Raw genomic sequence first — 27244 nt, forward strand, 5'->3', positions numbered from 1 at the left:
TCTATAATGCCCATAAGAATGGTGGAAAGGATTACAGGAAAATACATGAGAGTATACATAACACAGCTTTCATGACCTTTACAGGAAACTCAAATAACTACAATTTTTGATTTATAATAAGCCTTGAAATGAGGCACTGAAAGATTCTGAGTTGCATCCTGAGCCATCAGTCATTAATCTCCCCATAGTTTTAACGCTGTGAATATTTTATTGTATTCCTTGAAAATTGGTTAGTTTTAAATCAGGTTATAACTCCTAGGTAAGTGGAATATTTTTTTAAAAATTACTCCAGGTAAATGGGAATTTTCTGTACCAATCTAATACTAGAATATGATACACTTTATGAAATACAGTTGATCCTTGAATAATACAGGAGTTATGGGTGGCGATCCTCTGCGCAGTCAAAAATTCAAGTATAACTTATAGTCAGCCCTACCTATACTCGGTTCCTCAGTATCTGCGGTTCTGCATCCGCCAGTTCAACCAATCTCGAATTGTGTAGTATTTACTGTTGAAAAAAATCCGAATATAAGTGGACCCATGCAATTCAAACCCATATTAAAGGTCAACTGTACTTTATTATAGTACATATTTTTTTCTGAACATAATGAAAATAGCATTCTTCTCCAGACATTTAAATTACATAAGGCAATATTTATTCCACCAATGTCCATATATAAGGTTCTGTTTGATAACTAAGTAGTGTTTTAAGTATATTCAGCTGTTCTTGGGGAAAACCAAGAAAAGTGATTTTGATTTTTCCATGTTATTTAAGCATAGTGGAAAATGAAAATGAAAATTTATATAATTAGGCAGTTTTACTTAGATATGATACATTGTAACTTTTGAAAATGTGGTTTTATTTAAATGGGATATATTGAAATGTGGTTTATTTAAATGTGAAACAATGTATAATTCATAACGATGAATAGCAGAATGAGTGGCCAATCAACAAGGCTCATGGCTAGCTCTCCGAATGTGCAAACAGGATTCAACAACCCACATTACTGTTCATAACCAGTCTCTCTTCTTTACTGTCTGCTTCTTTCTCATCCCTATTGCTCCTGTTATCTTCCAGGGATCTACACCACACAACAGAGCCTCAATGATACCAGATATATACCACAAAAAATTAATTTGTAAGACTCCTGCTGTTAAAAGATTATACCAGCCTATATATTTAGAGTCACATTAAGGAACATTGCAATAACACAGGACTGATTTTGGACTATCATTTTCAACATTTAATGTCTTCTGTTGGTGAATCAGAAGTCTTCTGGTCCTTTCCAGTCAGGCTGACATCACTCTAATCACTGACACTACCCTAGTTCCACGGATGATAATTCTTGAATGCTGTCATAATCAGGATCTTAGTCTCAATGTTACATTGAGAAAAAGAAATTTACATTTAGATTTTCTGCCTCTTTGAAGTAGAAGTACTGAGCATAAAAATAATTTTTGGACACAATAGTTGGGCAAAACTAATAATAAAATAAGTAATTTAGGAGAGATGAAAAACTAACAAGGTATACTGTTTCAAAGTCAAATAAAAAGGGAGAATACATTAGTTTCAAAAGAACAAAAGTAGTTAATGGTGAAGAAGAACAACCAGTTATAGAAATAAAGATGTCAAAACTTCTGGGCTTTCAAAACTGCACCCAGTCAGGATATACCAGAGCATTCACCATTAATATGATGTTTACTTTAGATTTTTGGTAAATATCTTTTATCAGATTTAGGAAGTTCCCTTCTACTCCTATTTTTCTAAGAATTACTTTTCTATGAAAGGATATATGCATTTGGAATTTTATCAGATGGTTTTACTGCATCTATCTGAGATGATCATATTAAATTCACTTATTTTGTTAGTGGGACAAGTTACATTGGTTTTCTAATGTCAAACTAATCTTGCATTCCTGGAATAAATCCAACTTGGTCATGATATGTAATTCTTACTCAGATGCTGCAGTTTGGCTTGCTGACGATTTTGGTTTGTTTGGGATTTTTGCATTTATTCAGGGGGCTTGCCCTATAAATTTTCCCTTTCTGTTTGGTTTCTGCATCAAAGTTATGTTAATCAGTCCACTCCCTTTCTCTATTTGCTGGAATGGGAAATATATCATTTCAAAAAGGAGGCACTGAAGAGATTATAGATTTTCCAAGGTCTCTCTTATGCATGAGCATTGTTAAGGGTAACTACAATGAAAAGCAAAGGGATGTTAAAAATAAATCACATTATCAAGTAGTTGGTTTCACAGAGCCTGATTTAGAGATGGTGACAGGGACATATGACAGCATTTTACATTATTTCACTTAATTCTCTCAACTGCATCATAAGCAGTTTTAAAAATGAGGAAATCGAGTCTTAGACTACGTAACTTGCCTAAGGTCACACAACCAGGATGTGTTAAAGTCGAAATGTGAACATGGTTCTCTCACTCCAGAGACTGTGCTCTTAAACCACGCCTCCTTTTTTCCCCCTCTCTCAATACAGGAATCCAGTGTTTGTAAGACCTTTCATATACCTGCTAACTGTAACAACCCACAGATCTGCCACCAAAATAAACATAGCCTTTTCCAAAGTGCTGTAAAAAGTCTAAAATGTCTGAGCTTCATTACCAAAGGTTGGTAGTGATTCAAAATATACTAGCAGGGCTTCCCTGGTGGCGCAGTGGTTGAGAGTCCGCCTGCCGATGCAGGGGACACGCGTTCGTGCCCTGGTCCAGGAGGATCCCACATGCCGCGGAACGGCTGGGCCCGTGAGCCATGGCCGCTGAGCCTGCACGTCCAGAGCCTGTGCTCCGCAACGGGAGAGGCCCGCATACCAAAAATAAAAAAGAAAGAAAAAATATATATACTAGCAGAGGAGATCAAATTAAGAAGATGAAGTAAAGACAATTATGGAAATTCTAATTAAGGTAAGCATTCAAATATATGTAATATATTTGTGGAGAAATTTTGTAAAATACATATACAATATAACAGATTGGAATTCACTGCTAAATCTTGGAGTATTTCCCTCCAATAGTACGTATATGATATATTCCTTTCACTCTAGATACATAATTTTTCACTTTTAACAACTCTGGTATAGAAATTCATTTTAGAATAAATGGTGTCTTAAAAAATCACTGTCAAAGTTATAAAAGAAACAAAATTGCAGTCTAACCTGCATTACTTCCCATTTCTTCCAGGGAATTGATGTTTGCTTTTATCTGGGGGAACTACTAACTGTAAACACTTTAACTTCTCTCTTTGCTTGCAGATTTTTGCACCATGCTGGTGGAAGGAACCGAAACCAGTCTGAATGAAGATCAGCTGGTTCTTTTGCGGTCCCGTTCCAGGTGGGACATTTACCCTGACTCTGAGGTTGTTCTAGCTTTATGGTAGGGTCTCCTATCAGAATCCACATCTTCAGTGTTACTTTTATTGTTGTTTTCCTTTCTTACTTAGTGCCAGAGAAAATGCTGCCTCTTCCGACTAACAGTATCTTAGATGAAATACAGTATATTTGAAATAATGATTATGCAACTTAAGAAACACATAGACAATATTTTCCACACCTTAAGTATTCCTCAAGGACATTATTTTAATGATTGCCCATGATTCATATAATCCATAATTCATTATTTATTCTCATTTTTGCAGATTTCAATTGCTTCTAATTTTTATTACAGAATAAAGCTGTAATGAACATCATTTTCATATCTTCATGTCATCCTGATAATTTCTTCAGAATAAATTCCTAAAAATTTATTGGACTTCAAAATTTATTGGCAAAACTATGTATTGCAAAATTGACCTATAGAAATGAGCATCACTTTACATAACTACCAGCATTAATATAAGGAGCCTACTTTCCCTAAACTTAAGAAAAATTGTGAAGTTTCATATGTAAAAAGACTTTCTCAATTGTTGATTAATTTGCATTTATATCTGTGGCTGACTGTTTCATATTTTTGTTGGCCATTTGCAGCTCTTCATTTGTGGGTCATCTCCTGATGTCATTTGACTATTTTTCTATTGGGATGTTAGTCTTTTTATGTTAGAATAATTTTTACTTGTAGAATATTACTGCAAATCATATATAGTGCTAACATCTTTCAATTTCCTTGTCTTTTCATTTGTTCTTAGACGTTTTGGATGTACTGATCATTTTAATATAACCAAACATGTTTCTTTATGGTTTCTTTCTTTGTTTCTGTGCTTAACCCTCTATCAAATGTTTTCCTCTGATTTTTTTATTAGTTATTTTGTGACTATTTTTCAATTCTTTATTCCTCCTGGAATTTATCTGGGTATGTGTAGAAGACTCTTTACAAGTGAAAACACAGAAGACTAAAACTACTGTAGATACCACATTGATGATATAAAATCTAACGTGAAAACAGAACTGAAGGGGCTTCCCTGGTGGCGCAGTGGTTGAGAGTCCGCCTGCCAATGCAGGGGACACGGGTTCATGCCCCGGTCCGGGAGGATCCCATATGCCGCAGAGCGGCTGGGACCGTGAGCCATGGCTGCTGGGCCTGTGCGTCCGGAGCCTGTGCTCTGCAACGGGAGAGGCCACAACAGTGAGAGGCCCGCGTACCGCAAAAAAAAAAAAAAAAAAAAAAAAAAAAACTGAAGTGAATTCAAAAAGAAAACGTCTAATCTGCCCCCTTATCCATTCTCTCCCCTAAACCAAATGACTCTATGTTTGCATATTATTCTCGTTCTCATTGTTTCCAGCTAATTGCTTAGAACAGTGCTCTCCAAACTTTTTTTACTTCATGGCGCTGAAAGAAAAGGATAATCATTGTACAGCGCCCTGGTTAAATGGAGGAAGCTACTTAACAGCCTGCCAGAGGTCACTAGGCCTTGAGCTCCACCACTCCAAGTCCTAGTGCTACTCTAAAGGCTACATCTAAATGGTACATCTGTAACCATTTGTGGCACATCAGTTGGGAAGTCCATAATATTTCTGTCAGTTATCATGTTCCTCTGAAAGGAACCCTTCCCCAAAATGTTACTAGGGTCTATAAATCAGATGCTGGTAGTAAGGTAGAGAAGCCCGACTGTGACTGTCATATAAAAAGAGAGCACTGAGCAAAGTAAACTGAACATTTGTTGTGTTATTGGGACATATGAAATTTTTGTGAAAGAATCCTCTCAGTCAAGTTAGTATGAAGAAATTGAGTGACTTCCACAGTGTGGAAGTATCTGGTCATTAAAATATTCTAAGTTACTACAAGCCAAAGGGTCTGTGCCTCTTCTAAGGAAATACAAGTTGCAGGAAACAGGCTTCTGGCCCTGGTATATTAGGGCTCTAACTTTTGCTCTTAATTTTTTAAAACTTTTATTGAATGATCCACTTTTTCCACTAATTTTTAAAGCCAATCTTTATCATATACTAAATTCTTACATATCAGAGTATCTTCGGAATTCAAGTATCCATTAACCACATACTGTTATGATAATGGATCATAAAATACTCTTACAAAAAGTGCTCTTTAAAAAGTCAATCCCAGGAATTCTCTGGTGGTCCAGGGGTTAAGACTCCATGCTTTCACTGCTGAGGGCGTGGGTTCAATCCCTGGTCGGGGAACTAAGATCCCACAAGCCGCACGGTGCAGCCAAAAAAGAAAAAGAAAAATCAATCTCTCCTCAAACATTCTTCCCCACTTCACAACACCTCCTACATTAATGTCTGTCTTTGACAGTGTCTTGCAGATTGTCATTCAAAACACAATGCAAGTGCAATGAAAATTCACTACAAAGTGAACTTGCAAGTCTCACAAATATGTAGTATTTCATGAAATTGATAAAGATGATGGAAGACTATTCAAATCATGAGTATAGCCATAGAATGTGTCAATAAGTCCAGTGAGCAATTAAAGGAAAGTTGCCAAGAACAAAAAAACAATGATACATGAAGCACATAAGGGAATGATTTGACTAGAAGATACCCTTACAAAAATGGATGAAGTCTGGGATCTTTTGTAAAATGATTTGATAATGGAACAGCCAACATGAAGTAAAAATTATCATTCCATGTTTCAAATAATTTTGTCAAAAAATATTTCTAAGAGTTAAAATATTTATAAGTTAACTATGTTATACAGAAAGTTTTTTTTGTAATCTTAGCAAAAAATTTTAAGTTAAAGTTCTAGTGAAACTATTTAGGAAAATTTGGTCCCAAATTTAAATAGATTTAATTTAAGTGACCTTCTGGTATCAGTTATGCTCAGGTAAGAATCTGTTTCAAGGTATTAGTTGTCTGACTATATATTTGTGCAACAGTGTTGACACAGATTTAATTTGCTTTAACATCTGATAGGGCCAGTCTCTCTTTATTAATCATATTTTATTAAGAATTTAATATCTTTCTTGTTTATCCTACCAGCTGATATTCTATAAATTCATTTAAAATACCAAGACATTAATTCTAATCTATGGAAAACTTTACTGGAATTGCATTAAACTTCTTTACTAATTTAGGAAGAATTAGGGAGCCTATTTGCTATATTCAGACTTTTTATCAAGGAAAAATTGTCTCCATTTATTTGTTTTCTTTGATCTCTTTTAGAAAAGTTTTCCTCACATACATCTTATATATTACTTGTTGAATTTATTCATAGGTGATAACAGTGTACCTATCTATCAAATCACCATCTAAAACAGAATATCCCTATTCAACATGCAGGCACCAATCCCAAGACAGGAATTGTTTTTGGTAAAGAGCATGAATGATTTTCAAAGATGGGGACAATAATGAATAGCATAACAGAACTTATTTCCAGCAATATGATGGAATAAGACATCTTGAATAAACCTCCCAAAATAAAACATCTTTTTTACTGGATTAAACATGAAAAACATCTTTCAAAGTGAATTACTGATCTGGCAGTAAAGTAAGAGGAATCCTTAGAGGCCAAAAATGAAACAAAAGCAGAAAATCAAAGATATAATCAGATGTGGGAGCCAGTGGTGGCCCAAAGAGCACCAGCTGAACCCTCGTGACTTAGAGTTTTTAACAGTAGAATATATATTCTTCTCAAGTTCACATGGAACATTCTTCAGGATAGACCATATGCTAGGCCATAAAACAAGCTTCAAAGGTTAAAAAAAATTGAAATCAAACAAGTTTGTTATCCAACCACATGGAATGAAATTAGAAATTAACAACAGAGAGAAATATGGGAAATTCACAAATATGTGGAAATGAAACAAACTTCTAAATAACCAATGGGTCAAAAAAGAAACCACAGGGAAATTAGAATACTTTAAGATGAATGAAAATGAGGACACAATATATATATCAAAATGTATGGGACACAGCTAAGGCAGTGCTTAGAAGGAAATATATAGCTGTAAATGCCCATATTAAAGAAAGAAAGGTCTCAAATCAATAACTTAAACTTCCACCTAAAGACACTGGAAAAAGAAGAGCAAAATAAACCCAAAGCAAGTAGAAGTAAGGAAATAACAGACTAGAGTGGAAATTCATGACATGGAGAATAGAAAAACAATAGGCAACATCAACAAAGCAAAAGATGATTCTTTGAAAATATCAAAATTGGTAAACTTGTAACTAGACTGACCAAGAAAAAAAGAAAACTCAAATTATTAAAATCAGTAACAAAAGAAGGGACATTACTACTGACATTACAGAAATAAAGAGAATTATAAGGGAATACTATGACTAACTATATACCAACAAATTACACAACAAATGAAATGTAAAAATTCCTAGGACACAAACTACTGAAACTGACTCAAGAAGAAATGGAAAATCTGAATAGACCTATCACAAGTGAAAAGACTGATTTAGTAATCAAAAAACTGCCTATAAGGCCTGGGCCTGATGACTTCAATGGTGAATTCTACCAAATATTTAAAAAATAATTAATACAAGTTTTTCACTAACTCTCCCCAAAAACAGGAGGGACCACTTCCCAATTCATTCTGAGACCAGTATTACCATGATGCCAAAATCAGACAAAGACCTCACAAAAAAAGAAAACTACAGACCAAATATCTCTTTTGAATATAGATACAAAAATCCTCAACAAAATACCAGCAAACTAAATTCACCAACATATTAAAAGGTTTATACACCATGATTATGGCTTGAGTGTTATCCCAGGAATGGAAGGTTGGTTTAGCATTTGAAAATTAATCCCTGTTATCAGTAGAATAAAGGACAAAAATCATGATTATCTCAACAGAGACAGCATTTGACAAAATCCAACACACTTTCATGATAAAAACACTCAACAAACTAGAAATAGAAGGGAACTTCCTCAACTTGAAAAAAGAAAATGAGTAAATACTTTGAGGTCAGTGAAATGAAGACACAACACACCAAAAGCTAATATCATACCTAATGGTGAAAGACTGAATGCTTTCCCTCTAATTTCAGGAACATGACAGGGATATCTGCTCTCCCCACATCTGTTCAACACCATATGGGAAGTTCTGGCCAGGGCAAGTAAGTCAAAAACAAAAGAAAAAGCATCTAAAAAAATTAAAACTACCTTTTATGCAGATGACATGATCTTATATATAGAAAGTTCTAAAGAATTCACTAAAACCTATTAGAACTAATAAATAAGTTCAACAAGGTGGCAGGACCCAAGATCAATAAGCAAAAACCAATTGTATTCTATATACTTGCAATGAACAATCTAAAAAAGCAATTTTTTAAAAATTCCATTTATAATAGCATCAAAAAGAATAAAACACCTAAGAATAAATTTAACAAAAGAAGTATAAAACTTATACCCTGAAAACTATAAAACACTGCTGAAAGAAATTAAAGGAGACTGTTTTTGAATTTTATTTTTTATACAGAAGTTTCTTATTAACTAATTTTATACATATTAGTATATATATGTCAATCCCAATCTCCCAATTCATCCCACCATGCCCCCACCACCCCCACTTTCCCGCCTTGGTGTCCATACGTTAGTTCTCTACATCTGTGTCTCTATTTCTGCCTTGCAAACTGGTTCAACTGTACCATTTTTCTAGATTCCACATATATGCATTAATATATGATATTTGTATTTCACTTTCTGACTTAATTCACTTTGTATGACAGTCTCTAGGTCCATCCATGTTTCTAAAAATGACCCAATTTCATTCCTTCATATGGCTGAGTAATACTCCATTGTATATATGTACCGCATCTTCTTTATCCATTTGTCTGTTGATGGACACTTAGGTTGTTTCCATGACCTGGCTATTGTAAATAGTGCTGCAACGAACATTGGGGTGCATGTGTCTTTTTGAATTATGGTTTTCTCTGGGCATATGCCCAGTAGTGGGATTGCTGGGTCATACAGGAATTCTATTTTTACTTTTTAAAGGAACCTCCATACTGCTCTCCATACTGGCTGTATCAATTTACCTTCCCACCAACAGTGCAAGAGGGTTCCCTTTTCTCCACACCCTCCCCAGCACTTGTTGTCTGTGGATTTTCTGATGATGCCCATTCTAATCAGTGTGAGGTGATACCTCATTGTAGTTTTGATTTGCATTTCTCTAATAATTGGTGATGTTGAGAAGCTTTTCATGTGCCTATTGGCCATCTGTATGTCTTCTTTGGAGAAATGTCTATTTAGGTCTTCCACCCACTTTTTGATTGGGTTCTTTGTTTTTTTGATATTGAGCTGCATGAGCCATTTGTATATTTTGGAGATTATTCCTTTGTCCACTGATTTGTTTGCAAGTATTTTCTCCCATTCTGAGGGTTGTCTTTTCGTCTTGTTTATAGTTTCCTTTGCTGTGCAAAAGCTTTGAAGTTTCATTATGTCAAATTTGTTTATTTTTATTTCCATTACTCTAGGAGATGTGTCAAAAAAGATCTTGCTGTGATTTATGTCAAAGAGTGTTCTGCCTATGTTTTCCTCTAAGAGTTTTATAGTGTCTGGCCTTACATTTAGGTCTTTAATGCATTTTGAGTTTATTTTTGTGTACGGTGTTAGTGAGTGTTCTAATTTCATTCTTTTACATGTAACTGTCCAGTTTTCCCAGCACCACTTATTGAAGAGACTGTCTTTTCTCCAAATCTATATTTCTGTTTTCGTGCCAGTACCATATTGTCTTGATTACTGTAGCTTTGTAGTATAGTCTGAAGTCAGGGAGTCTGATTCCTCCAGCTCCGTTATTTTCCCTCAAGATTGCTTTGGCTATCCAGGGTCTTTTGTGTCTCCATACAAATTTTAAGATTTCTTGTTCTACTTCTGTAAAAAATGCACTTGGTAATGTGATAGGGATTGCACTCAATCTGTAGATTGCTTTCGGTAGTATAGTCGTTTTCACAACGTTGATTCTTCCAATCCAGGAACATGGTATATCTCTCCAACTGTTTGTGTCATCTTTGATTTCTTTCATCAGTGTCTTATAGTTTTCTGAGTACAGGTCTTTTACCTCCTTAGGTAGGTTTATTCCTAGGTATTTAATTTATTTTCTTTAATAATTTTTTTAATTTATTTATTTTTGGCTGTGTTGGGTCTTCATTGCTGCACGTGGGCTTTCTCTAGTTGTGGCGAGCAGGGGTGACTCTTCGTTGTGGTGCATGGGCTTCTCTTTGCAGTGGCTTATGTTTTGCAGAGCACACGCTCTAGGCACGTGGGTTTCAGCAGTTGTGGCACATGGGCTCAGTAGCTGTGGCTCGTGGGCTCCAGAGCGCAGGCTCAGTAGTTGTGGCACATGGGCTTAGTTGCTCTGCGGCATGTGGGATCTTCCTGAACCAGGGCTCGAACCCATGTCCCCTGCATTGGCAGGCAGATTCTTAACTACTGCACCACCAGGGGAGTCCTATATTTTATTCTTTTTGTTGCAATGGTGAATGGGATTGTTTCTTTAATTTCTCTTTCTGATCTTTTGTTGTTAGTGTATAGGAATGCAAGAGATTTCTATGCTTTAATTTTGTATCCTGCAACTTCACCAAATTCATTGAAGAGCTCTAGTAGTTTTCTGGTGGCATCTTTAGGATTATCTATGTATAGTATCATGTCATCTGCAAACAGTTAGTTTTACTTCTTTTCCAGTTTGTATTCTTTTATTTCTTTTTCTTCTCTGATTGCCGAGGCTAGGACTTCCAAAACTATGTTGCTTAATAGTGGTGAGAGTGGACATCCTTGTCTTATTCCTGATCTTAGAGGAAATGCTTTCAGTTTTTCACCACTGAGAATGATGTTGGCTGTGGGTTTGTCATATATGGCCTTTATTATATTGAGGCAGGTTTCCTCTATCCCCACTTTCTGGAGTTTTCGTCATAAACGGGTGTTGAGTTTTGTCAAAAGCTTTTTCTGCATCTATTGAGATGATCATATGGTTTTTATTCTTCAATTTGTTAATATGGTACATCACATTGATTGATTTGTGTATACTGAAGAATCCTTGCATCCCTCGGATAAATCTCACTTGATCATGGTGTACGATCCTTTTAACGCGTTGCTGGATTCTGTTTGCTAGTATTTTGTTGAGGATTTTTACATCTATATTCATCTGTGATATTGGTCTGTAATTTTCTTTTTTTGTAGTATCTCTGTCTGGTTTTGGTATCAGGGTGATGATGGCCTTGTAGAATGAGTTTGGGAGTGTTCCCTCCTGTGCAATTTTTTGGAGGAGTTTGAGAAGGTTTGCTGTTAGCTCTTCTCTCAATGTTTGACAGAATTCACCTGTGAAGCCATCTGGTCCTGGCTTTTTGTTTGTTGGAAGATTTTTAATCACAGTTTCAATTTTATCACTTGTGATTAGTCTGTTCATATTTTCTATTTCTTCCTGGTTCAGTCTTGGAAGTTTATACCTAAGAATTTGTCCATTTCTTCCACGTTGTCCATTTTATTGGCATCGAGTTGCTTGTAGTATTCTCTTATGATGCTTTGTATTTCTGCAGTGTCTGTTGTAACTTTTCCTTTTTCATTTCTAATTTTGAGTCCTCTCCCTTTTTTTCTTTTGCAGTACGCAGGCCTCTCACTGCTGTGGCCTCTCCAGTTGCAGAGCACAGGCTCCGGACACACAGGCTCAGCGGCCATGGCTCATAGGCCCAGCCACTCCGCGGCATGTGGGATCTTCCCAGACCGGGGTATGAACCCATGGCCCCTGCATCAGCAGGCGGACTCTCAACCTCTGAGCCACCAGGGAAGCCCTCTCCCTCTTTTTTGTGATGAGTCTGGCTAAAGGTTTATCCATTTTGTTTATCTTCTCAAAGAACCAACTTTTAGTTTTATTGATCTTTGCTGTTTTGTTTCTATTTCATTTATTTCTGCTCTGATTTTATGATTTCTTTCCTTCTATTAACTTTGGGTTTTGTTTGTTCTTCTTTCTCTAGTTACTTTAGGTGTAAGGCTAGATTGTTTGAGATTTTTCTTGTTTCTAGAGGTAGGATTCTATTGCTATAAAATTCCCTCTTAGAACTGCTTTTGCTGCATCCCATAGGTTTGGATCAACATGTTTTCATTTGTCTCTAGGTATTTTTTGATTTCCTCTTTGATTTCTTCTGTGATCTATCTCCTGGTTATTTAGTAACGTATTGTTTAGCCTCCACATGTTTGTTTTTTACATTTTTTTTCCCTGTAATTTATTTCTAATCTCATAGCGTTGTGATCAGAAAAGATGCTTGATATGATTTCAATTTTCTTAAATTTACTGAGGCTTGATTTGTGACTCAAGATGTGATCTGTCCTGGAAAATGTTCCGTGTACACAGAAGAAAATGTAGTCTGCTGTTTTTGGATGGAATGCCCTATAAATATCAATTAAATCTGTCTGGTGTTTTGTGTCATTTAAAGATTGTGTTTCGTTATTAATTTTCTGTCTGGATGATCTGTCCATTGGTGTAAATGAGGTGTTAAAGTCCCCCACTATTATTGTGTTACTGTCCATTTCCTCTTTTATAGTTGTCAGCATTCGCCTTATGTACTGAGGTGCTCCTATGTTGGGTGCATATATAATTGTTGTATCTTCTTCTTGGATTAATACCTTGATCATTATGTAGTGTCCTTCCTTGTCTCTTGTAACATTCTTTAAAGTCTGTTATCTTATATGAGTATTGCTACTCCAGCTTTCTTTTGATTTCCATTTGCATGGAATATCTTTTTCCATCCCTTCACTTTCAGTGTGTATGTGTCCCTAGGTTTGAAGTGGGTCTCTTGTAGACAGCATATATATGGGTCTTGTTTTTGTATACATTCAGTGGGCCTGTGTCTTTTGGTCAGAGCATTTAGTCCATTCACATTTGCTGGAGTGGGGCCCAAAATCTGCTTGGACTAACAAGTTCCCAGGTGATGTTCATACTGCTGATTTAAGAACCATACTTTTTGAGTATCACTGACCTAGAGAAATTTGAATATGTGCAGCTGGAATCACATTCAAGAAGGAATGTTCATAACTACCTTGTTTATAATAGTAAAAAAGTGAAAATAATCTAAATGTCCGTAGTTGAATGGATAAATACCAACATTAATATGTGGTAAAACTATAATGAAAAATAAAGAATTATTAATACAAAATTCAGGATAGTGGTCATCTGGGAGTTAGGAAAGAGAGAGAAGTATCAAGGACACACAGAGGTGCCTCGAAGTTAATGTTCTATATTTTAAACGATGTCGTACTTCAAAATGTAAGTAAAATACATACTTCATATATATTCTAATATGTGTGAATCATTTCACAATAAAAATTTTTAAGTAAAGTGGGAGATAATGATCAGCTATGTCAGATGGTGCTGAGAGTTCAAAGAAAGGTGAGGACACAGAAAAGACTATTGAATTTGGCAAAAGGAAATTTGTGGTGATCTCTAGAAGTGATTTCAGAGGATCAATGAGGACAGAAGCCAAACTAGAATGGATTGAGAACACCATAATACAAGATAGAAACTGCCAAAATCATGAGAAGTGAAAATTAATATCAATATTTCAGTAGTGTACATGATAGGAATTACTTCCAACCAGGGTTCATCAATACCACTTCCTGGAAGAGGCATTTGTATAGGATTCTAGAGGATGGGCAACATTTGGGTATACAGAAGCAGGACATGAAGGATGTTTCAGGCAAAAAGAACAATAGGAACAATGCCAGTAAAGGCAGAATCAAGCAAAAGTTAGATATGAAGGGGAAGGGCAAGCAGTGCAGTCTAGCTGGAGCACAGTGGCTGCGTGAAGACTAGGATTTAGCTAGAAAGGTACAGGTTGTTCAAGACTGGCACTGTCAACATGGTAGTCACTGGCTACATGTGGCTGCTGAGCACTTAAAATGTGGCTAGTACAACTGAAGAACTGAAGGTTTAATTTGAATTAATGTAAATTTAACTGATACCCGATTCAGTATATTTGGAAGAACCTGCATATATGAATAAACTTTTTCAAACAGTAGATTTTATGTAACCTAAATATAGATCAAGTATTTTCAATAAAAATGCAGCATCTGAATTAATATGGGCTGTAAATAAGGTGACCATCTGTACAAGTTTTAGCACTGTAAGTCACACAACACAGGGTCACCCTAGCTGTAAGAGTAATCTATATTCTAGATGTCAAAGCATGTAAAATAGCTCATTAATAAAAGCTTTTATTATATGTTGAGATAATAATATCCTGTATATATAAGGCTAAATTAAATGTATTAAGGCTAATCTCACCTGTTTTTTACTTTTTTTAATGTGGCCATCAGAAATTTTAAAATTATACATGCCTGGACTTCCCTGGTGGTGCAATGGTTAAGAATCCGCCTGCCAATGCAGGGGACATGGGTCCAAGCCCTGGTCCAGGAAGATCCCACATGCCACGGACCAACTAAGCCCATGCGCCGTAACTACTGAGCCCGCGTGCCACAACTACTGAAGCCTGGGCACCTAGAGCCCGTGCTCCGCAATAAGAGAAGCCACCACAATGAGAAGCCGGCGCACCACAACGAAGACCCAACGCAGCCAAAACTAAATAAATAAATTTATTATAAATAAATAAATATAAATAAATAAAATTACACATGCCTGACATTATATTAAGTATTGGACAGCACTGGTCTGGACAAAGGCAAGCCTTAAAGACCACCTTGAGTTTTGGCTATTACTCAGTAGGATTTAAAGTGCCACTGAAATCTCAAAATGTCCACATAAATTTTTTTTAAGTAAAACAAAGTATTGTAGCATTTGGAACTATAAAAATAAAACTGCCCTCTGGAGTTAAATTTTTTAATTCACTCAATAAATCAAAGGAGAAATGAAGTCGCCAAGAAAAAAAAATGGTTTCCAGGCCTATAAGACTTGACTAGTTTACAAAGGCTTTATAAATGTATAACACACATCAACCAAGTTCCTAGCTTTGGGTGCATGGCAAACCGTTTATAAACAGTCCTAATTAACAACCAACTTTTGTATTTATTCCTTCTTTTGACAGTCACAGGTTTACAGATCTACACAACATCTCATTTTCTACAAATCAGGAAAATTTCTAATGAATACCAGAGAATCATAGACAATGCTAGAACATTATGTAAGTTAACAGTTCTGTTTTTTTGGAGAGAGATTCTCAAAGACTGTCCCCTATCACTCATCCTCCAACAATGTCCTACAACAGAAAAATAAGTCAGAAGGATTATTTTGCCTAACATTTGCAATTCTGGGAAGTCTTATCTAGCACTCTGACTAGCATCTGGCTCCCGCCAACCGCCCATCCATAATTTAGGGAATGTCACCACCATCTAACCAGTTGCCCAAGCCAGAAATGTGATAGTCATACTAAATTTCTACTTCAACTTCACCCCATTCAAAGACCTTTTCAAATTCTACCTTCTTAATTTGTTTTGAAATTTTCTTAATATTTCACCCCAACCCAACCCTCCACCTAAGGCCCACATAGCTAAATATGGCAGAATTAGGATTAAACTAAATTTCTGTCTCTATATGGACTCTCTCTCTCTGGGTCATCTGATTCACCTCTGTGGTTTTAACTCCCAAATTGTATCTCCAGCTCAGATTTTTCTCAAAATACCTCAGAACTGGAAATCCAATCACCTACTAGAAACATTCACCTGAATACTGGGATGGATGAATATTCCATCCCAATCTCAAAGTATCCAAAAATTCAGTTTATCATTTTTCCCATCCAATTTGTTACTTATCACCTATTCTCCAAATGTTGGGATGGTTAGAGTTCTTACATTAGAAAACTGGACATCAATTTCTCTATCAATATCCAATTAATCAAGTCCTTCCCATTTTACCTCTATTTTTCAAATCCTTTCTCCATTTTTCATCCCAACAAATCCTCATCTGATCTCCCTTTAACAACCCACATCCAAACTTCAGAATGTGACCTACAAAGCTTTCCATGAACTGATCATTACCTACCTTTCCTTTCTCTATTTATTGTCTTGTACTGAGTAATTCAACCATAAGAAATTGCTTGTAGTTTATACATGCACTAGGTTGTTTCTCATCGATCTTTTTTCATGTGCTCTCTATGCCCAGACAGACTTCTTTCCAATTTTAAAGGAGCATGTGCAGGTCTCCAACGTCTACCCATGGAAGAAACGGTAAATCTAAGTACTCAGGTTCTACTGGCATTAAAGTCCAAGAATCAACAAAATGAGTCTATCCTGCTGCCCCTGGTAGAGGTTCTTGGGTACAGAAATCTACCATCAGGATGTATTCCTAGTCATAAAGTTTCTCCAGTGGGGCTTAAAGGCAGTAGCTAGTTATGCTCACTAGACCAGTAGAATGAGCATTATGGACATTCAGTTTCTTTAAAGCACAACTTCTGGTTTCTAATTTTCAGTTAAGTACCTGTTCTTGAGCATCCTTTCCAAAAGAGTGGCTGCCAAAATTCTGCTTGATTTAGCATCTTTTGTTGAGTCATCTGGAAGAAGTGACTTGCCGAGATAAGTCTAGGAAAAAAGGGCAAAGAAGCCATGTAGATGACCTGCAGTAATGTAATGTCACTAGGAGCAGGGAATGAGAATTGCAAGGTCAATCTTACTAAAGGAAATGTTCTGGGCACATGATATATCAAGACACTGTTCACTTGGAAATCACAACTTGTCATCCACACAAGGAAAATATAACAAAGTGCAATATCAGGCTTCTAAATTCACAAGATATTCAGGTTTCTACCGACCAATGAGCATGAAAATGGATTTTATAATAACTCAGGTTTCAACACATTAATTTTTATGAGCTCATCACAAGAACAGACGCTTCCCTGAGAGCTCACAGGAAAAGAGACTTACCATTGTACCTATACTAATTAAGAAGTGGCTGATAAATTTTACCTCATCTGCCCTGATGTCTTCTCAATCTATTAAGATGCATAAGCAACCTCTCTAATCTCCCAGAATTCTTTTTTAATTAATTTATTTATTTTTGGGTCTTCGTTGCTGCCCGCGGGCTTTCTCTAATTGCAGCGAGTGAGGACTACTCTTTGTTGCAGTGCGCGGGCTTCTCATTGTGGTGGCTTCTCTTGTTGCGGAGCAGGGCTCTAGGCACGCATGCCTCAGCAGTTGTGGCACATGGGCTCTAGAGCGCAGGCTCAGGAGTTGTGGCGCATGGGCTTAGTTGCTCCGCGGCATGTGGGATCTTCCTGGACCAGGGCTTGAACCCATGTCTTCTGCATTAGCAGGCAGATTCTTAACCACTGCGCCATCAGGGAAACCCTAATCTCCCAGAATTTATTCTGCTTTCTTCTCTCACTATATTTTCCACACTATCTTTTAACTTAGCTGCCCTAGGTTCTCTAAATTGTGACCATCTTGAAGACTGTGCCATGTCTTTTTCATCTTTGCATCCCTAATGTGTAACAGTGTCTGACATTTGTTAGCAACCAATAAAAGTCTACCAACTAAGTCAAGTCTTCTTTTTAGTTGATTAAACCATCGAAAAATCGAAACCAATGCTACTCAAAGTAGGTAGCCCATAAACTATTCTTTTATGATAAGGAGTTTGAGCTAGAATGTGTAAAAGAATGGCTTCCTTTGAGAAAGTCTTGCTATGAAAAAATGTCTAGCTGGGATTTCCCTGGTGGCACAGTGGTTAAGAAGCCACCTGCCAATGCAGGGGACATAGGTTCAATCCCTGGCCCGGAAAGATCCCACATGCCATGGAGCAACAAAGCCCATGCGCCACAACTACTGAAGCATGCACACTCTAGGGCCCATGTGCTGCAATTACTGAAGCCCACCTGCCTAGAGCCCATGCTCTGCAACAAGAGAAGCCACTGCAATGAGAAGCCCGTGCACCGCTACAAAGAGTAGCCCCCGCTTGCCACAACTAGAAAAGGCCTACGTGCGGCAACAAAGACCCAATGCAGCCAAAAAAAAAAAAGTCTAGCTAAACTAAGTAGTGCTTTAGTGATACATCTGATTTACATCCTTGCCCCACTTTAAGCCAAACACTTGAAAGTTAGACAAAGACATTTTCATAAAGAAAAGATGCTGAGAAATGGATGGTTAAAATTAACTTCAGGGTCTTCATCCATTTTTATAATCATACATATATTTACAGATACCAAAAAAGATAAAAAATAAAGGCATCTATTTTCACTGGTAAAAAAAATAAAATAAAATAAAGACACAGGGCACTTAAAAAATTTTTTTAAAGCCAAGACGCATTTAAAAAAAAAACCTAATAAATTTTTAATTAGAATTTTTTCCTTTTTTTAAACAGGACAAGTAACAGATTACATCAAACTTCAGAACTTCTCAAATATCTAGTTATTATACACATTCCCATCTGTCTTGCAGGGAGGGATCTTGGTCGGCTTAATAGTTTCAGGTAAAATAAGCTGCATAAAAGTATATATTACAATAATAAATGTACAATGTTTACATGGAATATGTTTTAGAAGCAAGAAAAAGATGCATCTGCATCAAAAGGCGACCTCTTAAAATGCCACAACTATTTTTTACATTCACTCTTATAACAGGTCACAAGATGGGGTCACTAAGCACAGATAAATCACTGTGATGCACATAAAATACAGAAAGATTAGTTATTTTATATATTATATATATTTTTTCACACTTTAGCATCTGAGACATAAACTGAGAATTTAAAATTTATTCTCTTCAGATAACAAATCATTTTTTATTCTTCATAAACATGGTGCCCACAAAAGCACATAGGTAAGGCACAATAGGGTTTTCTGTTACAGAACAGTGTGCATCATGTTTACTTAACCAGAAAACGTGCATTAACTGTGCAAGTTCATGCTGCAAACCCAACACATATACAATTAAAAAAAAAAAAAAACTGAGCTTTAAACAAAATCAAAATTGGTACAATTCCAGCTGTTTCACATATTCATTTGGACTGACAATGACATATCAACAGGTTATTTTTAAAAAGCCAATTGTTACATTACAAGTAAACTTTGCTCTGTAACTATTTTAATCTGAAATCATAAACAGTAATAAGGTAACTTCACTGGAACAAAGTAAATACTGAGGCACAAAGCAACCATCACTCCTGCATTTACTATACTGCAAACTTTCGTGACCCAAAATTGCAAATATAATTTCTCAAATACACATTTTGCTGCAACAATGTGCCCCGCTTTAAACTTGACATACAACAGGGAAGCTAACATCTCATTAAATTATAAATAGATTGGGAAAATGACTTAATCCCAATGGTACTATGTCATAGCCCTAGTATTTATAATAAATACAGCTTTTCACAAAATACTTTTCCAATGGCTGCCAATTGCTTTTTTATTGCTCACATAAATTTGAATCCCTTACAACTGGTATCGGAACTTTCACACAATATCATACTCAGACATTTTTATATAAAACCTATAAAAGATATTTTAAACTTTTATCTAATACTTCCAGGTGTTTGGCTGTTTGATCTATATGATAGTACAGCCATATGTATATATGTGTGTGTATATATACACATATACACATACATATATATATACATACACACATATATACACATACATATATATATACATTAGATTATGAATAAAATAGGAAGCTTATTTTACTGCTTTAATGCAGATATCCTCACAAAACAAGACTACTTTCGCCATCACCAGCATTTATACATATATACAAAAGCCAGTTTAAGTACATGTACATCCACTTATACTTATATGTAACCACTAAACCCAGATTGATTTTCCCATATTCCAGCTATAGCAAATGAATCTCTTACAAGCAATAGAAACCTAAGATTAAATTGGGAAATTAACAGTTTTACCACATTAGCCTGTAAGGAACTATGTAGGTGACTGTATACAAAAATTCACAACATTAGTTTACAGGAAATTACGGAAATACAAGAAGCCTTTTCACCATGCTTTTGTGTGGTTATCCAAACACTTCTTGGTGCAAAATTAACAACCACCACATCTGAAAATGCTTAATAAGGTCAATGTTCCTCATGCAAAACTTTAAGTGCATTGGCTTAACTGAGCTCCAAAAACTGAATGAAACAATTATTCTATCTACTCAGCATTGCTGCTTCACTGCTAAGTCCCTTTGGAACCTTAAGATTTCTGGAACGTTCAAACAGATCTGTACTCAATAAAAATATTACATACAAAAAGCATTTAAAAAGGGAGACGAAGCCAAACAGGAATTTTCCTATTGTAAAGAACAGTCCTAGGAGTGGAAGAAAGTCTTTTCAGGAACCTCCTTGAGAATTGGCTAGGCCAGTCCGAAGACGAAGATGAGACATAGAGTTCATATGTTTATTTGATGGCTTCAAGGGAGTGTTGCAAGTAAGAGCTTGGGGAAAGCGATGGTGATATCTATCTAGTCGTAAATATTTTACTGTAACCAATTTCCCTGTTGCAAGATAAAAATAATATTTTAGATCTGTATGAATGTGCTTAATAGAAAACAAACTGTGGTAAAAGATATATGAACATAAAATAATCTAAAATTATTACTCTAAAAATGCTAACCTAAGATTCTTTAATTTAAAATCTGGTATAGTTTAACAGTAAACCATAATTTATCTTTTCAAAATGTTTGTCATACTCAAATTTCTTACCATCAAACCAAGAGCCATGCAATGCCTTAAAAGCTTTCCCAGCATATTCTGGAGACAGACATTTAACATATACACAACCCTGTGATATTTTTTAAAAAAATAAAAAGGGAAGAAAGAAAATAAATAGTCTTAGTTTAGTAGCAACAAATCCAAAATGTAGAATTCAATAGTAAAAGTTACTTTACCTCACGTGAATTTTTGTCTACTGCAATGTGAACAATGCCATCATTATCACTGCATTTTTCTAAAATTGCTTCTTGAATTGCCAAATGCCACTGATCCCCTATTTCCCTAAAAAATTAACGAAAACAAAAATCAACAGCCATCATCAAAAAGTCTACAAATAATAAATTCTGAAGAGGGTGTGGAGGAAAAGGAACTCTCCTACACTGTTGGTGAGGATGTAAATTGGTACAGTCACTATAGAGAACAGTATGGAGGTTCCTTAAAAACTAAAAATAGAGTTACCACATAAACCTGCAATCCCATTCCTGGGCATATATCAGGAGAAAACCATAATTCAAAAAGATACATGCACCCCAATATTCATCCAATATTCATAGCAGCACTATTAATAGCCAAGACATGGAAGCAACCTAAATGTCCATCGACAGATGAATGGATAAAGATGTTGTATAGATACATAAATGGAATATTACTCAGCCATAAAAAAGAATGAAATAATGCCATTTGCAGCAACATGGATGGACCTAGAGATTATCATACTAAGTGAAGTAAACCAAACAGAGAAAGACAAATATCATATCATATTGCTTATATGTGGAATCTAAAAAAATGATACAAATGAACTTATTTACAAACAGAAAGAGACTCACAGACAAAGAAAACAGTTATGGTTACCAAAGGGGAAAAGGGGGGAGGGATAAATTAGGATTTGGGGATTAATTTACACATAATTTACACAATATATACACTATATACTTATACACATTATTTTATATATATAATGTATACATAAAATAAACATAAAATAGATGTAAAATAGATAAACAACAAGGATCTACTGCATAGCACAGGGAACTACACTCAATATTTTGTAATGACCTATAAGGGAAAACAATATGAAAAGGAATATATATATACACACACACATATATATGTATAACTGGATCACAGTGCTGTATACCTGAAACTAACATGGTATTGTAAATCAACTATACTTCAATAAATTTTTTTAAAGAATGAGCAAAAAAAAAAAAAAACACAAAAGGTCTGTTGTATGACCTAAATATATAAAACTTTTACTTTTCAATCATACCTCAATACAGCTGGGGGAAAAAAGAAAAAAAATTAACAGCTATATTCCTACTCAGAAGAAGTCTTCTGTTTTTTACAATATATATACCCAACTAAAATGGGGATAGTTTAAAAACCATATAGTTAAAATTAACAGTATATAAATGCTTGTTACTAACAGTAGGTAGATTAAAAAATAATTAGCATTCAGAAGTCCCAGCCCTGCTCTCACTTTCCAGTCTAAGAACGCACATGCTGAGGCACTGAAGGATCTCTACTATAGCAGAATAAATGTGCTATCATTTTTACGTTTAAAATCCTACGTACTTAAAGTCATTTCTCTTTTCTATCTAGACAAATGTTAATAAGTACTTTAATGAGTTACAGTAAACTTGTAAAAGTAAAGTATTATTTTTTAATGACATTTTCAAATTCCTAAACTTAAGGAAAATTCTTAGTATATTCTGAGCTTCTTTTTGTCCAAAATAATAGAAGCGTGAATATAGGACAAACATTTTGTACCTAAGTCACCTTGTACCTAAGTCACCTAAGTAAGGTGACATAAATCACCTTACTATTACAAAAGAGTTCCCGCTACAGTAACGCACATTTGTTTTTCTTGTGAGATATAGATGGTGGGTCCAAGGAAAAGGCTGTTACACTTCAAATTGTAAATCTTCATCTCAGGTAATAAAATACTGGACTGGCAGAGACTTCCTAAACCCTAAGGGAAGATTCCAAATAGAGGGATCACCACACCGTTAATTGTTTCTACCTCTGCAAAATGGAGGGAATGCGTGCATGTGTGCGTGTGCGTGTGTGTGTGTGTGTATGTGTACTGACAGTGCTTTGTTGCATTTACAATTTTGCTGTCACTCATTTGGAATCTTACCATATCAACTATTTCTTGAAATAAATGAGCTATCAGATGGTACTTATGGGTATTTTATATGTAATACAATTTCTACTGTCAGCTTTTTTTAAAAAACAGAATTTGACTTGTCCTATCATTGGACAGATAAGTAGTCACCTCTAGGAAGCAAGTTGTAAAGATTATTACAGCTTATATGTGAAGTATTATGGATTCTAAGGCAATAACTTTTGACTGTGCTATTTTCTGGATGCACGTGTTGTTGTAATTACATAGACAGAAAAGTTTCTCAAACAGTAAATGGACAAGTCTTGTAGAGGGGAAGGTATGTACATTTTTGTAGAAAACTTTTTACGAGTAGGATTTGGAAATTTTTAAATAGCAGATATTTCTATCTATATTGCCTACTGAGGCAAAGAATGGTGGCAGACACGACTTATACATCTAATAAAGGGTACTGTTGTCTGTCATCATATCTGTCATTAATTTGACTCAAGCATTTATCTGCTGTGGGGATTCTCAGTGAATGCAGATTTATAAAAGTTTTACAAATCATTATACATCTGTGTCTTTTGGTGAAACCTTTGCTTGAAATTTAACAAAAAAGAAGAAATGAGAAAAACAGAACATTTCGGTAGTTAGAGATTCAGAAGTAGAAGATTTTTCTATTACAGACAGCATTATAAGAGTATCATGCATTTTTCAGCCAAATATTCCAAATAAAAATTACATGTACCTTTCGTCATAATACTTACATAACTGGATCAAACATATTTCGAATCTTTAGACATGGCGTCAAACTATTTGGTGGTGAATTTCTTCTATCTAAATGAAATGCTATAAAAAACAAATGAGTTTTACTATTTTCCATTGTTCCATTTTGTTGAAAAGTATTCAGCCATTCAGTTTATTCAAAAAATATTCACTGCGTACTTTTATTATGAGCCAGACCCCTGGATCAAGGTGAATAAGACAGACACAGTCATTGTTCTCAAAGACTTTAGTTTAGTGGGGGAGACAGATGAAAAACAGTGTCACGCAAGAAATCATAATTGTGGTAAATCCTAAGAAAGAAGAGTACAGAAAGCTCTCAGTGTAACTGAAGCTAATCTGTGAATATCAGGTAACACTTCAAGGATAAAGTATAATTTATGCTGGGACCTAAAGAATAAATACAATATAAATAGGCAGAGTAAAGAGAGGTGTAAAGGACATCTCAAGCAAAGGTGACAGCTTGTACAAAGCCCAAGGCAAGAAGGAACTTGGTATATTCGAGTAACTAAAAGATAGTCACTGGGACTAGAGTGGGGACAATAGAAAGATAAACCTAAAGAAGGGGATGTTGGATTATGGAGGACCATGTAGGCCACATTAAAGCACTTAGACATTACCATAAAAGCGATGGGAAGCCACTCAAATGTTTTAAGGAGAGGAATAGTATGATAAGATCTCTTAAAATTATAAAATTTTTAAATAGAGTGTTATGTGGAGAATCAATTAGACGGAAGCAAAAGTGAATGCAAGGACACCAGTTAGGAGGTTATAGTTGTCTAAGAGGGAGATGATAGTAATGTGGATAAGACAGGCCAGCAATGCAGATGGAAATAACTGGACAGAATCAGGACATATTATGGAATAGATCTGACATGACTTGTTTAAAGACTGCACATGTGGGGGCTAAGGGAGAAATTAAGGATGACTCCCAGGTTTATGACAGAACCAGCTGAGGAGGGGCAGGTATCATTAATTAGACCCGAACACTGGAGGAAAGGTCAGTTTGGAGAGAGAAGACATTAGGTTCATGCACATGTTGAATTTCCAGTGCTTCTTAGTAAAGAAGACAAGTATACAGCTGGGTATAAAAATCTGAAAACAAGAACAGAAGACTTAGTGCGAGACATAAATTTGAAAGTTATCAACATATATATAAAAAATGAAGTTGCAGCATAAGATCATCTGGGAAGACAGGGAGAATGATGAAAGATGGCCTGGAAAAACCCCAACACCTAGAGGTCCAGGAAAATCTAGAAAAGAAGATTTAAGAAAGGGTAAGAGGTAGGATGAAAACCAGAAGAAAGTGGCAACCACAAAGCCAAAACAAGAAATTTCCAAGGCAGGCTCAATTGTTAATACTGTTCAGTAAAATAAGGACAGGAAAGAAAAATGTCCGCTGACTTTAGCAATATTGACATCTGAGAGCTATTTCCTTGAAATGATGGGGATGGAAAACAGACTGGAGTCAGCTGAAGAATAAATGGGAGGTGGAAAAGTAAAGACAGTGAGTAAATTGTTTAATGCTATTTGGCTATAAATAGGTAGACAGCTATAGGACAATGTATAGTGCACCAGTGTGTTTTAAAGATGAGACTATAGTATGTTTAAGTGCTGATGAAAAGATCCAAGAGAGGCAGGGATTTAAAACACAGTAAGGGAAGACACTTGAGAAGACCAGAGGGAATGGGATCCAGAGGGATCCTCTGAAGAGAAGGGCTCGCATCTTTGTTAAGTGAGACAGCTCCTCAATTGCAAGAGGAGGTGAGGATGAGTGTAGATTTTGGTAATTCTATGAATTTGGTGGTGGAAATTTGAGGCAGGTACAATCTGACTGTTTCTATTTGAGTCATCAACTGAGAATTAGAAGACAGAGAAGAAGGGCAAAAGGTTTGAAAAGAGGGGAAGAAATATAAAATTGTTATTGAGTAGAGTAGGTAAGTGAAGTGACTAGTAAAAAATGGTAAGAATAAGAAAGGCAGGTAGTACTGAAGACCTAATTGAGGTTGATTAGTTATAAAGGTACCAGTCTAACAAGCTGCGTGAATTTCTCCTGCTAATCTCATCCATTTGCATATAGACAGGCACAGATAAACAGTTTCATCCTTGGTTGGAATATACCAGGGTAAGATGAAGGACAAGTGATGATATAAGGGTACTAGCAAGAGAGTGATTGAAAAGATGGATCATGAAAACTAAGATGCACAGGAAAAGAAGTAAAGATAGGAGAAATGCTGAAGAACTGGAGAAAGTAGGTGCATTGAAGAATCAGATTCTGGAGTTCCCAAATACGTAAAGCAGGAAAGTTGAAAGGATGAGTTTATGATAAAGACCAGAGCGTATCAATTAAAGATTTCAGAACTGTCAGTGATAAGAAACATCTGGAGTATAAATGTCTGAACAGTGCCTGATATGGGGTGGAGGAAGGGTCACTAGACATGAAAAATCTTTGCCAAATCTCAGATCAAGAAGGTTTGTGAACATCTAGTACCTTCTGAACTTCTCTACCAGTGTACAGATTCTGTTCTTAGATGACCTTTTAGCTGCAAACAGTCTGACTTCCTTGAAATTCCAATAACGGCCTGGGCCAGCAGGGGATGCACCAGAGAAAACAGAAGCATTCATACCACCTTATCCTAGCCGAGACCCAAGTTTCCACAAAATAACAGACCTGGGAGAAACTATCCCTGGCCAACTCTAGTCAGAAAGTAGTCCAAAAGATCAAATTGATTTTTAAGATACAAGCTTTATCTCCCTAACTAAACCCTAATTACCATGGCCATGTAAAGATACAGTAGTTATTGAATGATACATTTCAAGTACCTCAGGAACTACCTTTGGGTCCTTCAAATGAATGTTGTTTATACCAAACACTACATTTGTCAGAAGCATAAATAATTCTCTGGCTCCCCAGCAAACTGGTACTTTAAAATAACTTTAGGGACTTCCCTGGTGGCACACTGGTTAAGAATCCACCTGCCAGTGCAGGGGACACGGGTTAGAGCCCTGATCCGGGAAGATCCCACATGCCGCGGAGCAACTAAGCCCGTGCGCCACAACTACTGAGCCTGCGCTCTAGAACCCACGAGCCACAACTACTGAGCCCGTGTGCCACAACTACTAAAGCCTGCACACCTAAAGCCTGTGCTCCACAGCAAGAGAAGCCACCACAATGAGAAGCCTGCGCACCGCAACAAGGAGTAGTCCCCCGCTCGCCACAACTAGAGAAAGCCCGTGCACAGCAACGAAGACCCAACGCAGCCAAAAATAAAATTAAATTGAAAAATTTTTAAATAAAAATAAATTAATTCATTAAATAAAATACCTTTAGAGATACTAATGTTATCACTGAATTTA

General features: G+C 35.9%; 1 protein-coding gene across 5 annotated transcripts in view; it reads right to left on the reverse strand.

Moving 5' to 3' along the window:
- Window positions 1-310: 310 nt before the first annotated feature.
- The window catches only part of LEMD3 (LEM domain containing 3), an 84559-nt gene continuing 57625 nt past the window's right edge, over window positions 311-27244 (reverse strand). The window contains exons 11-14 of one of the 5 annotated variants that reach the window (XM_024736652.1): window positions 23872-23953; window positions 21174-21279; window positions 16774-16874; window positions 311-508 (exon numbers count right to left, since the gene is read on the reverse strand). In XM_024736652.1, the coding sequence (XP_024592420.1) occupies window positions 451-508; window positions 16774-16874; window positions 21174-21279; window positions 23872-23953 (347 nt within the window). In that variant the 3' untranslated portion in view covers window positions 311-450. Of the gene's footprint in view, window positions 509-14985; window positions 16506-16773; window positions 16875-18578; window positions 20781-20988; window positions 21068-21173; window positions 21280-23871; window positions 23954-27244 lie in introns of those variants that run through there. The other 4 variants (XM_024736650.1, XM_024736651.1, XM_024736648.1 and 1 more) reach the window with 4 other exon arrangements.

Source organism: Neophocaena asiaeorientalis, unplaced genomic scaffold (assembly GCF_003031525.2).
Source record: "Neophocaena asiaeorientalis asiaeorientalis breed wild unplaced genomic scaffold, Neophocaena_asiaeorientalis_V1.1 scaffold134, whole genome shotgun sequence".
Taxonomy (NCBI): Eukaryota; Metazoa; Chordata; class Mammalia; order Artiodactyla; family Phocoenidae; genus Neophocaena; species Neophocaena asiaeorientalis.